This window comes from Chrysoperla carnea, chromosome 2 (assembly GCF_905475395.1).
Source record: "Chrysoperla carnea chromosome 2, inChrCarn1.1, whole genome shotgun sequence".
NCBI lineage: Eukaryota > Metazoa > Arthropoda > Insecta > Neuroptera > Chrysopidae > Chrysoperla > Chrysoperla carnea.
The window spans coordinates 34,253,774-34,268,837 of record NC_058338.1 but is presented as its reverse complement, the minus strand read 5'-3'; the positions used below and the strand labels follow the sequence as shown (position 1 = coordinate 34,268,837).

The window sequence follows — 15,064 nt, the reverse complement described above, 5'->3', positions numbered from 1 at the left end:
GGCCCGGTCTGGCAGTTAAATGGCGTGATTATTATCAATGTAGATTCTTAGTTGATTTGTATGTAAATGAAAGGAAAAATCACATTTAAGTAGCTAAACAGGTTGATAAAATCATTTAGTTAAATTTTTATAAAATCATCCTTATGCATGAAGTTTTTATCTGACACATACCTGACCTCGAGGTGTAAGATCAAGTAACACATGTAGATAAACATCCAATATGGCGCTGAATGGTCAAAGATGTCAACCCCCTCATGCGCAAGAACATACCTTCTCTAATTTTACCATGCTAGAATTCAATTATTGGTGATTGATACTGGTTATTGTGTTTACCACTGTAAGTGGTAAAAACAAGTTAAAATTCAAAAATCAATTTTTTTTTTTTGATGAAACGAAGAAATAGACACAGCGTTAAAATAAAGGCACATTTTAATTTTAAAAAACCTTTTCATTTTGTCTTTAAAATAAAATACACAAAAACAAAATTTTTGTTTTTTCACTTCCACATACTAGAAAATTGTTTGGCCCCGAGAAAATTGTTTAGGCCATCATTTTTAGTGTTGATAGTATGGAAAAAATTTGATAGTTATAAGGAATATCTACGAGTGGAACGATTTAACTTGTAGTAAAATAAAGCCAACTCTCCCCTACATTCTTTGCAAATAATATAATTGAATAATTATAAAACTGCTATATTTTCAATATACTTGCAGCGCTGCCAAGGTCAATTTTTATTTTTATTGTATATCTGTTCCACACCGACCATCAGTTTTACAAATTTTTACAAATTATTGAAAGGTAAATTAACTTAACATACTTGAATAAATATTTAAAAGATTTATCTGTCAATAAAAAAATATTTTCTAAAACACTTCAGATTTCTAAAAAATAACACTTCTAAAATTTGCATTTTTCATCCCCGATAAAGAATAGAAACAAGCCTTAACAAATTAATGGCAGATTTAAGCATTTTTCATAAAAGGAAATTAAAAAAATTTTTCCCCTACGGTACCAATTTATAGTAACCCATGTTTTATGATTCCAAGAAAATGTAAGAGTGCCGATTCTAGGTAAGTGGAGCCAGTGCGTGCGCTCAGAACGCAACGAAATAAATAAGGGAAAAAAACTGAATAACCAAAACGTATTCGTAGAAAATATTTGAGCAAGAAAGCTTTATTACCTAGACTTAGGGCCGACGAATTTTCGAGTTTCTAATAAACCTCTTAGAAAAAAATTTTCTTTGAATTTGTATAATTTTATGTCTCTTTTTGCGGTTCTAGTGTACTTCCGTGTTTATTTATATTTGTTTATTATATATGTAAATTCCCTCACAAGGTCGAAGAGAATACAAGTAGTTTTAATTGCCATTCTCCTCTTGTATTGACATACGACATGGAATGTTGGATAAAGGGAGACAGATGTTTATTTAATAAACACAGAGTATCAGTAATTGAATTTTAATATTTACCATGCCCAGAACAATGTTGCGTTTTTCTATTTCTAAAACGCCACAAAGCGCTTGGTAATGATGAGCAAAATCTCATTTATTCTTGGTCTTGCAAGTCTTACGAATAAATCGAGACCATATTACAATCTATCAAGATTAGACCCTTCGGAAATTCGGTCGAAAAATGTATTTATTGTGATTAAATGTTCTATTTACTAGAATATAGACTCTCATCGGATTTATTTTGGAAGAAATCGCTTTGCAAAACTAAGCCTTCCTGTGCAAAGCCAGTACCAAGACCAAGACCTTCGATATAAGTTAAAGTGCATGCTTATTTTGTCTTAGAAACTAGGTAGGTGCTAAAACTATAAAAATTTATAAGTTTTCTTAAATAATAATTTAAATAAATAAATTACTTAATAAATTAATTTAAAAATCTAAGATTTGTGAAAGTATCGCAAGTTTGTCATTCAATAACTTATAGACTTTGTGGCAAGTTGCATGGTGATGCAACTGGTCTTTTTACTCTTGTTTTACTTTTTTCTCTTGTTTCTGTTACCATTTTTACTTCATTCGAGTTTCATATTTACGTATATTTTTCAGAGAACTAACTATTTATGACCAATAATCTAAAATACGAATTTTGAAATTTGTTGATATCACAAAATCAAATATTGTCGATTTTATAATAATTCATATAAGACCTTGATAATGATAATTATGCTATCAGGAACAGTGACTCATAATATGAGCCATTGAAAACATGACAAGACACTCTGAATCACTTTTAGTTACCGATAATATTTTCTGTTTGTTTGAATTTGACTACAATTTGGGTTTAAGTGCATTGACACATAATCTGCGAAAGTGGGACTAATTAGGTTTTTTTTAAGTTTTAAGTACAATAAATTTTTCAAGTACCTACAATAAAAAGTGAAGCTCCTTTTTTAGTATGTTACCTATATAGGCTCCTTAGGGTAGTGTGAAGAAAGAACGTTTTGAAAGCAAAAAAAATTTTGTTACCTGCGTTATACGTGAAAATTCTCTTAGTTTTCGAACTTTTTTCAGTTTTTGCATTTCAATTAAAAAACTATGAGCTTTTAGCATAAATTGGTCTTATCGTTTTTGAGACATGATGCATGCAAATTACTTGGTTTTCAGAAAATTTAAAATTTTTAGTTTTGCTTATGTTAAACCGTTAGAGATAGAACAAAAGTGTTCCTTATAAAAAAAGAAAACTTTTGTTTGAAACAAATTTCCGTAAACAGCATTGTTTTCTCGCGAGAAGGCAAAACTTGGTGTCCATAATTATAACAGATAGAGAGATGAAAGACAGATAGAGAAAGAAATTAAAAAACAAAAAAAAACAGAAAAAAGTCTTCTAAATGCTTCGAACAATGTTTAAAATTTTATAATACTAGTAAAAATGGCGGCTGGAATGGTTTTTGGTATGTTATTTGGACCGTTTACAAGTTTATGTTACCTGCGAAATACGTGGAAACAAATTTTCACCTATTACGCAGGTAGCACAACTTTTTTTTTTTCAAAACGTTGTTCACACTTCCCTAAGGGATCCACATAACAAACTAAAAAAGCAGTTTTACAACGCATTTTGCCTTTTTTTTGTAAAATTTTTCTGACGTATAAATTAATTAATTGAGTTAATACTGTTAGATAATTAAAATTAGTATTTAATCATTGTTTGTAAATAAAAGTGAATCAATTTCAAAAACATACAAAAAAAAGCCAAATTTATCTCATATTTGATAAAAACATGTGTTAAAAATTTTATCATATGAATATGCATACTATGTTTACATTCTATAAGTCTAAATAAGTGATGTAGCGTACTGCCTTAAAAGGCAAATTACATTTCTGATTCTTGAGTAAATAGATCTATTATTACAGTGGAATAACAAAACACGTATGAGCACAAAATATCTGACAACTTCCACACTTGAAACAGTGTGTGTTATGTGTGGTTTTCGCATCATGCACACTTTACGCTTCATTCGGACCAGACTTTACCAGAAAAACCAACGTAACCAACTTTAAAACCCAAATCATATTTTAACACAAATGATATAAAATTAGCTTTCCATTGTAGCGATTGATGTGTTTGACTTCAATTTAAAGTTTATTTCCTTTAAAAAAAACACCTTTTATATGGCAAGATATACAAAGGTATTTTAAGCTATAATATGCAGTAGTTGTAAGTTTAAGACACTATTCTGGTCAAGAAATTTTTATTTTTGAAGAAATCGATTTTTCATGATTTTAAAGGAAAGTCCCTAAAGAATATGTCCTTAAACGGATTTTTTTAAATTCTAATTATGTTCGGAGATACGGCGGATTTTCTGGTAACGACGTTTGAATTTATCGCTCTGTATTGCGAACTTCTGCTGCTTCATAAGAAGGCAAAACAACTCGGTCAGCACAAATAACTTTGCAAGACATTGCATATGAAGTAAAATAATTGGCCAAATGTCCGACGTTTGAAGGAAATCAAAATGTTCAAAGTTATATACTAACATACTAACATACGTATGAAGCTAATAAAAACATCTTAACAAAAGTAATTTTCGACATGAAATGACAAAGTATCATAATTCATAGATTGCTAGTGCGTGTAAACAAATTAAAATATAAGTCGCAGATATAAATTAATATTATTACTAGACAAAATTTACTATCATCTCTTGACGTGTGTTGTGTGCTAATTGAAGTATTCTTCGAGATGATGATTTTGTTAAAACAAAATATGATTAATCATTCATTCTCAAGGATATTTTTATTAATTCATTCAAAACATAAATTGTTTATTTATGAATTCTCACGCTTTATCTATTGTTAGTGGGTTTTTTTTAGTAGTTTCTAATTTTTGTACTTGTTTAATCTTTGCACTTGAATGCGGCAAAGGAATCAAGTATTCTTTGATCGGAAGGTACTCGGCTGTAAGAAACATGAAAAGTGTGCGCTTTAAGCGTATGTTTGTCAGTTGTCATCATGAAATTGACATCATTGACGACGTTAAAATAACACAAATATTAGCATTTGATTCTTTCCACTGAATTCCACTGAAGATTCAATGTCAATTGAAATGATTCCCATCTATCACGCTGCCATATCCACCCGAGACATTTATGTAGGATTTATACCGCTGTACCGAAATTACCGATTCGTCAGAACCCGAATTAAATAATCTTACGCGAATAAACGTTGTTCTAACAAACATTTTTATTAATTCACGCAAAACACGAATTTTTATTATTTATGATTTCCTTTTATCTTTTAAGTTTTATTACTATGTTTATAAATATTTTTATTTTTTGAATTTGTTATTAAATAATCTTATCCGATTTTATAATTATTGGAAAGAAGTTAAGAATAATTGTCAAGTCATTATGGTACTTAAAACTTTTATAAAAAAAAATTGTTTCCTTAATTATTCCCTCGGACATTCTCTTTAAAGTGGAGATTTTTCTTAATGTTATTAAAATTTGTATATGTTTTTAACCATTTCATCGCTACTTTTCTACTCCTTTTGAAAGCTTATCCAATTCGATAGAAAACGAATCATATCGCATAGCATACACAAAAACAATGGAACAATCGAATTGATAACTCCTCTCTGGGGATTGTCGTGGTTTAAAAACAAAAAGAATAAAAATTATTTTAAAATAAGTTTATGCGGACGATTTGTCCCATTACAAACATTGGTTCGAATAAAAATCTATACTGAAGTTTTGGGTACAGCAATGTATGCAAATTTTAGATTTTAACCTATATATAAACACAATCTCATACCAAAATTGGAGCTACGGGATGGATAATGACTTAAGACACTCTCATAATATTTTCATAAACTCCATACCGTTAATTTCATCTTTACAAAATTTTATGAAATGTGAAAACAAAATTTACAAAAACCCCCCGACAAATGCGATTTATTCCTTATAAACCGATTTTTGGAAACTTAGCTATAAAATATTCTCAATCAAGTCGGTTCGATCGTTTAGGGGCTACGATGCCATTGAGAAACACACAGATAAACACTTTAAACTTATAACACTCCTTCTTAAAACAATATCAAAGTTATGGTCCAGGACATGAGATGAGATGAAAAGGATACTTAGAGAGCAATCATTTTTTGGGACAAATTTTTGGAAATATTTTAATTGAAATTGAAATATTTGAGTTGACTTTGTTCTTTTGAATTATTGTTTTGAATTACCTAATTATTTTAACATTTCACTTTTCAAAATGAATTGAGCCAGGTTTATTTGACCATTCATTTCCATAGTAATTATTTGTATGTTATGCCATTTCCAAATTGAACCAATAAAATCAAAATCAGTTCATTCGTCCAGGCGCTACGATGCCACAGACAGACAGACACACAGACAGACACACACACATAGCGGTCAAACTTATAATACCCCTTTTGTTAGTTCGGGGGTTAAAAATAAGGTTGAACAAATATACCTTAATTTTTTTAATCCAAAATCTCCAAAAGTAAATTTTTGTTCCATATTTGTATCTATATTATCTAATCGCATGCGGTTCTCCAAAATGTTACAAAATGTATTTATATTCTATTCATAAACGATCAGTCTAAAGATTTATATTTCTGAATCTGATTTTCAAAATTCATCAAAATCTTATTGCTCCATCCAAAAGTCCACTCTTATACTTACTTAATTAATTCTCAAAAAACCTGACAAAGAGAATTAATCAGCTTTATTTTTATGAGCCAGTTGTCGACATATGTGATGATCTACTTATTTGTATGCAAACATCGATTTTAGGAGGCAGAGAGTATTTTCTATCTGCCCTCTGCCCTGTGTACAGTATTGTTACAAAACGCAGCTTTTTAACCACGAAACTTTTACAAAAACATTAAATCGAGTCTTAACTGGATATACTTGATTACTTCACCCGAATAGATCAAAATTTAAGAGCACATTCACACTTGTTATCATTTCTTTAGGTCAAATTTTCACTGACGTTTTTAATATTTTTATTCAGTTTTATGATATAAAATGTGAGATTGTAGATCTTTATTTTCAAATCATATTTCGGGTCGATTCAATTAAATTTATTCAGGCGTGTCAAAATAAACAGGCTGATAACAGGGTCAATTTTTCTCAAATATTTACCTACTTTGATATAAAATTTGCAAGTATTTATCATAAATCAAATAAATAATAAAAATTTGACCTTAATAAAAAAAATTATAAACATAAGGTTCCAAAAACTAATAAATTCACTTATCTGTAGTAAAATGTTTCATCCAGCAATCATAAAATTGACTTATTATTTGCGATGACGATTTAAAGTCCGAAAAATGAAATTTTGAGTTTGAAACTGTTAAAATGCAACATGTTTTTACTGCAACAAAGCGTTTTGTTTAATCAGTTCCCATGTTAAAGTTATGGTAAAATTTTTTTTCGGAAGAATTTAACCGAAAATTAAATTTAAGAACTCGATAGAGCTTACTATTGAATCCCAAAGTTTCAGAATTTTTGGCCGTTTAAAAGACGAGATCAATATTGGCTTTAAGGGTGGGCGATCGGAGCAAACATCCAGGTCGCCAGTTTTTCCACTTAATTTGAATATCTATCGATCTAAAAGAATAATAATTTAGCGTATTAATAATTAATAATTCTTTTTTTCTTAAATTTCTTTCTTTAACTTTTGAAATCGCAAACTTTGCAGTTGATTATGTCGCGATCTAATCAATCAAAAATTTTGCAACTTCAAGCAAACATTATTCTGAGTCTGTGAAAAAAATAGACCAAATCTGTCAACAAGTGCATCCATCCATGCATGAAATTACTTAAACAAATTGTCTTTATACAAGAGATGTTGTTTTAAAATGTTTTTGCAGGTTTGTTGTGTGTCAAGATGTTTTTCAGGTATTTTACGTTTTTTTTAAGGTCTGATGAACTATATGAAATCCATATTACTGATTTCGGCTCGAGTACGATAATTGTGGCGCCTCGATTTGACCATGGAATATTTTTAAATGTAGTAATAATTCAAGTTTTGGCTTAGTTTTCGAGTAATCGAAGTCTAAAGTAAAATTTGGAATTATATATTACGAGTCCATTTTTTATTAGAATTTTTATGTTCCCATGGAAACCAATAATTCATGCATGCTCTAGTATTAGAATACTTTATTATTTGATTAAAAAATTATCCAATTTTCTTCTTTAAGTCTTCAATGTGCTTTATTTTACTAATTTAATGTACTGGAAAATGATTTTTAACTATAACGGAAAAGTGCATAATTTGTTATTTCAAAAGTAGAATAATTTTTTATGGCCAAAATTGTCTAAATCATGATTTAAAAAAATACAGTTCAGTGGGTCTAATAACACATCTATTTGACATATAAACAAAATTCATTTGTTTTTATAAATTAATAAATAAAAATCGAGGCATGTTATAATTTAAGATCGAGGCATGTTATAATTTAAAATCGAGGAATGTTATAATTTAAAATCGAGGAAAATAATTTTACAATTTAAAACCGAAGAAAAAATTAACGAACGTGTTCGACGAAAGCGTTGTGAATTTAAAATCAACCAAAGTGTAATGTTATAATTTTTAAATCAGCTAAAGTGGGTAGTGTAATTTTATAATTGAAAATCGCTAATATTAGTTTCAAATCGGTATATTAAAAAAACTATAGGTATGTTTTTCAAAATTCTTTCAAAATTATAGGCTTTAAATTTTAGTATCCAAATTTAAAGGATTCACCATTAAAAAATGGCCATATGTATAATTTCAAATGTAGACTTTAAGAATCAATTACTCGAAAACTAAGCCGATACTCGAAAATTGGTACACTTCATTTTTTATTTTTTATACTATGTTTAACAATATTTCTCTTCCCCTTATTTCAAAAGTGGCCAGATTACCCATAAAAATAGTAACTTACACGGGTTTAATTTCGTATGAGCATCGCATGTTTTTACTTTGGGTGTCAGAAGTATTTATGTTATTGTAAATATTTTTACAACTATAGAGATATTAAAAATAATTAATTTTCTTAGAAATCATAATTTTATAAGTGTTAAGACACTTATAAATATTATCATTAAATTTTAAGTCGCGACAAATGAGATTTATTTTTTGTAAACCGATTTTTGGAAACTAAGCTACAAAATGTTCTCAATCAAACGGTTCGACCGTTTAAGGGCTACGATGTCCCTGAGAAACACACGGACACACCTATAAACATTTTAAACTTGCACGCACTCTTTCTTTAATGAATATCATAGTGGTCAAGGACATCAGATGAGATGAAAAAGATACTTAGAGAGCTTTCCCTTTTTTGGGACAAATTTTTGGGAATATTTTAATTGAAATTGAAATATTTGAGTTTATTTTGTTCTTTTGAATTATTGTTTTGAATTATTATTTTACCATTTCACTTTTCGAAATGAATTGAGCCATGTTTATTTGACCATTGATTTCCATAGTAATTATTTATATGTTAAAATTATATGTCATGCCTTTCCAAACTGAATCAGTTTTGAAAATCATCGCCAATTTTTAGTTTTTTCGGGTACAAAACTATAAGCTTGCACATGAAATATAACTAAGAACACTCTCCGTTAAATTACCTTTCAAATGAAATCAAAAAATATTAAAATCAGTTTTTCATTTTAGGCGCTAAGATGCTACAGACAGACAAACACACAGCTACATACACATAGCGGTCAAACTTATAACACCCCTTTTTTTTAGTTCGGGGGTTAAAAATAAAAAAAGATAAGTTATTCCTTATTGTCCTAGAATAATGTTTCATAAGACATATCTATACCAAATGTGGATACTTTTTATAATTCCACAAAAACACCTAACATTTTTCTGGGATAAAAGTGTATCGTGATTGAGTAACAAACATACAAAATTACAGACTATCACATTTAAAATATATGTAGGATTATTACATACATAATTATTGTAATTATTTTTTATTTTCATTTATTTGAACGTTTGACATTATAAACCTTGAACTTATAAAGACAAACCTTGAATGACGCCATTACAAATTGTTTTGAAAAATTATATTATTTACTATCAAAAGATTGTGTAACATGAGTGACTATTTTATACTCTTGTCTCTAATGATATGATCTTGTAGACTAACAATAATAATATCAATAATATTTGATATTTTATTTAAATGACTATGAAACAATAGTTATTGAATTGTCTCTAAACGGATACGCCAAAAACGTGCTAGTCAATGATTAAAAGTTTATCAATTTCAATACTGATAAAAGGAATATTAAGGACGTTCGTTACAGTTAAAGGGGCAAAAATTATAAAGGACAATAGAAAACGAGTAGTTATTATAAATCTGGTAGCGTTGTAGTTCATTGTATAATTAAGATTGTGTGTACCTTACTATACAGAATGTTCGATTTACATCTAGGCATATAAATATCACGAGTATGACAGAGTACATGCGTTAGGCAGTGTATCTAGGTAAGAGGTATTATAGGTGTTATATGAAATTGCAAAAGTGACTTGTATAGTGGCTTATCTGTTGTAGCATCTATTCAGAAAGAAGAAACTCCCACTCTCCAAGCGTCTTAAAACTATCTCAACGCATATCGAAGCTTTAACACATGTATATAATACCTCTCACTTAGATGCATTACTTAAGAGTATGTATTATGTCCTACTCGTGATATTTATATGCCTAGATGTAAATCAAACATTCTGTATAGATATATGTAGACGTCCAATTTCTGCTGTATGTGTACAAATGCATGCTTTTGGTGTATATTAGAATATTCAATATTTTCAAAAAAAGGGTTATTATTTATTTTTTCTCATAGAAAATAATAGCAAAGGATTCTGAAACTTTACTAACATGTTCGAAAAGAATTTATAATAAATTTGTATGTATAATGAACGTCCTTAAGTACCTAATTATTTATTATTTATTTACACTAAAACAAACAATGATTCATCAAACTTTAATAAATATATTTTTTTATTTGATTATGCTTTTTATTGCAATGTTTACATTTGTATACCATGTATATTGAGTGTCTACTTTAGTTGGCTTCATATAGAAAACTATTTTATTATAAGGTTTACAAAAAAAAGTTAGTCTTTATACAAAAATCTCTGCTTTTGATAATATTATCATTCAGCTATTAATTTTTGACATTGAATGTACTGGGTGTTACAACTTGAGAAAGTTCGAACGGAATGTTAATGGCCGTTTAGAAGTGTAAACTATTTTGAACAGATAAAAATAGAGGAAACGATTCAAGAAATCACTCCCAATCGTTTCCCTTATTATCTGTTCTAAATGGTCTACATTTCTAAGCGACCATTAACATTCCTATCGAATAATTCAATTTGTAAACACCCTATAGATTCGATGTAAAGAGTGAATAAAATGTTAATATTTTCGCAAGCAGAGATTTTTATACAGAACACCATAACATTATCCCACCATAACAACACTCGCCGAACTCTCGTTCGACCACACGTACACTGCCTCAGAACTCCTCTGGCGACAAAAACTATCCAATTTTTACCCAAATAAAGTTTCTGTTTCTATATTTCGATTCTTGAGACAATTTTCAAGTTTGTTCAGTCGATCACCATAAATGATATGCTCCCATGAGACAACAAGGTGTGAAAGAAACTCAAATGAGAAAAAATGAAGTCGCTAGGAAGTCAAACAATGTGAATTTAATTCCACTTAACTTTATCGCTCCTTAATATGTATCTTTTTTAACTTTATACATTTTAAAATTTCAATATTATGAATTTGTGAATCAAAAATGTATTACGAATTTCCTTGATAAATAATTATGACTTCTTACATTATTACTTGTTAACTACGAAACCCTACTTATCTTGATGGGAAGATATTCCCTTCACAAAACCCTGATATTAATACCATAACCATTCGTTAGTATTTTCTTCACATCTATTGTACGATAGTAATGAATCTATGTAAATGAAATAAAGAAAAAAGCTTCACAATAAAGTTTTTAATTTTTTTATATTTTTTATAAAAACGTCACAAAATTTATAAAATAAAATATTAATTTCTTAATTTTAAACATAAACTAAAATCATCCTTTGGTTTTATAACATTTCCTCCAGCCAAAACTAAAGGAATCGGTGTTTTTTCCGTTGGTAAAATATCAAATTTTAATAAAAGATTTATAAGAAACAGTTTAGTTTCCAATATCACAAAACGATTAGCTAGAAACAAAAATAAAAGTGAATAACTTGTTTAACTGAATTATTTTTGAAAGTTAATATGAATTGAATAATTAACTTTTTAAAATTAGCTTACCGATACAAATCCGTGGACCAATTCCAAATGGCATATACGTATATGGATTCATTTTTGCTTTATTTTCGTCATTAAAACGTTCAGGATCAAATTTATTTGGGTTTGGAAAATATTTCGGATCGTAATGTAATCCAAGCACAGGAATTGAAATAATCATTCCAGGTTTTACTTCAATAATATCATTATTTGTTTCAATTTTGTATGCCTTATTGCATTCACGATCGATAGCAGGAAGAGGTGGCCATTTACGTAACGTTTCTGTAAAAATCACAAATATCACCCTTTTTATGATTGAAATTTTCAAAGAATAAATTCATCAAAGTTGTAAGTGCATCCCTGCATTTTCAGTTTGTCTAGTTCAATTCATGGAGTATTTAATTGATTAAACATAGTTACATGAAGTATTAACAGATTATGTCTGTTAACAACTAACCTCCCAATTTCCAGTATTTGTATAATTGTTAATTTACCTACTCTATGGCTCCTAAAAATTGTCAAAACATATGTCTTATTTACCTGAAACAACCATATCTAAGTATTTCATCTTTTTTATAACATCATAATCTAATTTTCCATTTTCTTTAATAAGAGATTCAATTTCTTTTTGTAATTTGACTTGTACATCTGGATGAACAGCTAATTCATAGGCTGCAAAGCTCATTAATATTGCCACATTGCTGTAACCAGCTAGGAAAAATATAAAAGCTTGTGCTGTAATATCTTCATCAGTTAACACTGTAAAATTTTTTAAATTAATTATTTTTAGCTAACGAGAGGATTGATACGGCACGGCAAGTACATACAATTCTTGGATAAAACATCCACATTTTCATTACTAGCACGTTTTGTTTCAATGGCTTTCATTTGCTCTTTGCGTGCCTCCAACAACAAATGAATGATATCGTAACGAATTATGTTACGCTCTGTACGTATACGAATTGTATCCTCAACAAGTTTTATGAAAAAATTGTAAATGTGTTTTGACGCAAATCCCATTTTCGTAAGCTGCAAAGTGAAAAAAAAACCTTCTAATTTTGTGTTTATTGTCGAATCTCGAATTTGGACACTCTCATGTTATAGAATAAGCTGACATGATATATTTCAAAATATGTCAGCTAGGGCAGAATTTCTAACTCGGCATAAAGCAGAAAAAGAAGGATAAGCAAAAAAAAGTTAAGAGTATATACAAACATAGCTTTTTAACAATGGCCAAATTTTATCTACATAACAAGAATAAATAAGCATTATTTTTAGGTTAAAGATCTTCTAATAAAGTGTGTTTGAGTTTAAGTTATGACGAATTCTGTCATTACTATCCTGTCTTGCACTAGTCTCTCATTCCTATGGTGTGTTTTTTAAGTTGACATGTGCTTGAAACACGAAAATGAATTTTATGAAAACAGGTTCGCAACCAAACATTTTTCGTTTTAAGCATTTTCCTCAATTAAACCTGTTTTTCGAGCTCCATGCATATACCGAGCTAAAAAGACGCCATACACGATTGCAAAAACCTTATACAAACCTTGCTAAGACTTGGTAGCATCATGATCATTATAAATCTCCATGCTGGAAATTTAATGATCTCATTACCAGCTAAATAGAATTCATTTTCTGGATCCGTTAAAGAATTTACTTTTATACCAAATACAGCCGATGCAATAACGTCATTTGTAAATCTAGTACTAATATCCATAATATCAATTTTGAGTACTTTATCATCTTGATCTTTATATTTTTGAGCATAATGTAAATTAATTTGTTCGCCACATTCCGATAGTAATTGAACTAATCCACGTAATTTACTACCAGTAAATACTGGAGTCATTATTGTTCGCATATCTCTCCATTTTTTATCTAATCAAAAATTAAAATTTATTTTTCTGATTTCATGTCAATTTATAAGTATAAATAGTGCCGAATACCTTTTAATGCAAACAAACTTTTGCCAAATAGCCTATCATGTTTAAAAAACGCATCAATATGATTAACAAAATGATCAAAATCCTTCACGCAAATATTACGTAATATATCTGGATCTTTGATCATTAATTGTGGAAGTCCAAAAGCATATACACCATAAACTCTAAAATAAATATTTCGGTCATTAAAGGGTGTGTGACAGAGAAAGAGAGAGATAACATTAATGCAAAGTTTTAATTCGTTAAGAAAAAATTTCCCATTGAATTTTGTTGCATATTTACATTCCAGAGATAAAATTAATTCATTAAAAACTGTAAATTTTTATTTTTGAGTCTAAATGGAAAAATTAAGCAACTACCATCTCTTTTTACCCCAGCGAGGGCTATGTGTTTGACCGATATGTATGTATGTTTATCTGTTCCCTCCGGACATCTAAGTTACTAATCATAATTTGACAAATGACATATCGTTGAAAGCATTTTGATCGTCCACCGGTTATAGGCTACGAGACGTCACATTAAATTGAATATGTCAGATTCTGTTTCTGTGCTACAAAAAAACAACTTTGGTTGAAAATATTTTTTCTTAGACCTCAATTTTCGTACCATTTAGATTTAATCTTAAAAAAGAAAATTTACAGTTGTATAAAAATTATTTTAAAAATTTGATATCAAATTTATGCTTGACAAAGTCTTGGTCTTTATATTGTAAAAATTTCCTTACACATGTGTAACTTACTGTTTATCAGGAAAAGCATTATAATCCTCCATTATATCATCGTACATAACAAATTTTTTGATCAGAAAACGGTATGTTTCCATATATCGGTTGCACTTAATATGATGAATAATACCATGTTCTTCCCAATATTTGTATTTTTTAGTAAAGTAATAATGAGCCAATCCAAGGGCTATGATTGTCGCAAGTATTACAAAAATCATTTTTATTAATTATCTAGAATATAAATTAATCAAAATATTTAATAAACCCATCCTTAGCGATCCATGTTCCAATTATAAACTACGCAGTTACTTTAATAAAAATTACAGCAGAGGTAATCTAAAATTTCAAAAAGTGTAGGCCCAAAATGCAAAAAATTACATAGATTACCCCACCTCAATCGTAAGATTATTCCGAATTCTGAAAGTGAACTGATTTTAGAATGACGGAAAAGGCTACATATGTAGTACAAATTCGAGAAAAATTTCATAATGATCCGTTTGGTCACTAACATAGACATTCTAAAGAACGGGCTCTGTGATTTTAACAGATAAACAACAAACAACGATATAAGTTAATACTTGCTCCAGTTTCGTCCTACATTTAGGGGTGGAGAAGCACTGAACATG

The 15,064-nt window shown here is 28.9% G+C and overlaps 1 protein-coding gene across 1 annotated transcript; it reads right to left on the bottom strand.

Moving 5' to 3' along the window:
* Window positions 1-11,517: 11,517 nt before the first annotated feature.
* Window positions 11,518-14,669, bottom strand: LOC123293715 (probable cytochrome P450 9f2). The gene is made up of 7 exons (XM_044874618.1): window positions 14,454-14,669; window positions 13,718-13,878; window positions 13,318-13,649; window positions 12,599-12,800; window positions 12,312-12,530; window positions 11,796-12,053; window positions 11,518-11,701 (listed from the first exon to the last, which is right to left on the bottom strand). The coding sequence occupies exons 1-7, from the start codon at window positions 14,654-14,656 to the stop codon at window positions 11,538-11,540; spliced, it is 1,539 nt and encodes a 512-aa protein (XP_044730553.1). The 5' UTR covers window positions 14,657-14,669; the 3' UTR covers window positions 11,518-11,537.
* Between the last annotated feature and the right edge of the window lie 395 nt (window positions 14,670-15,064).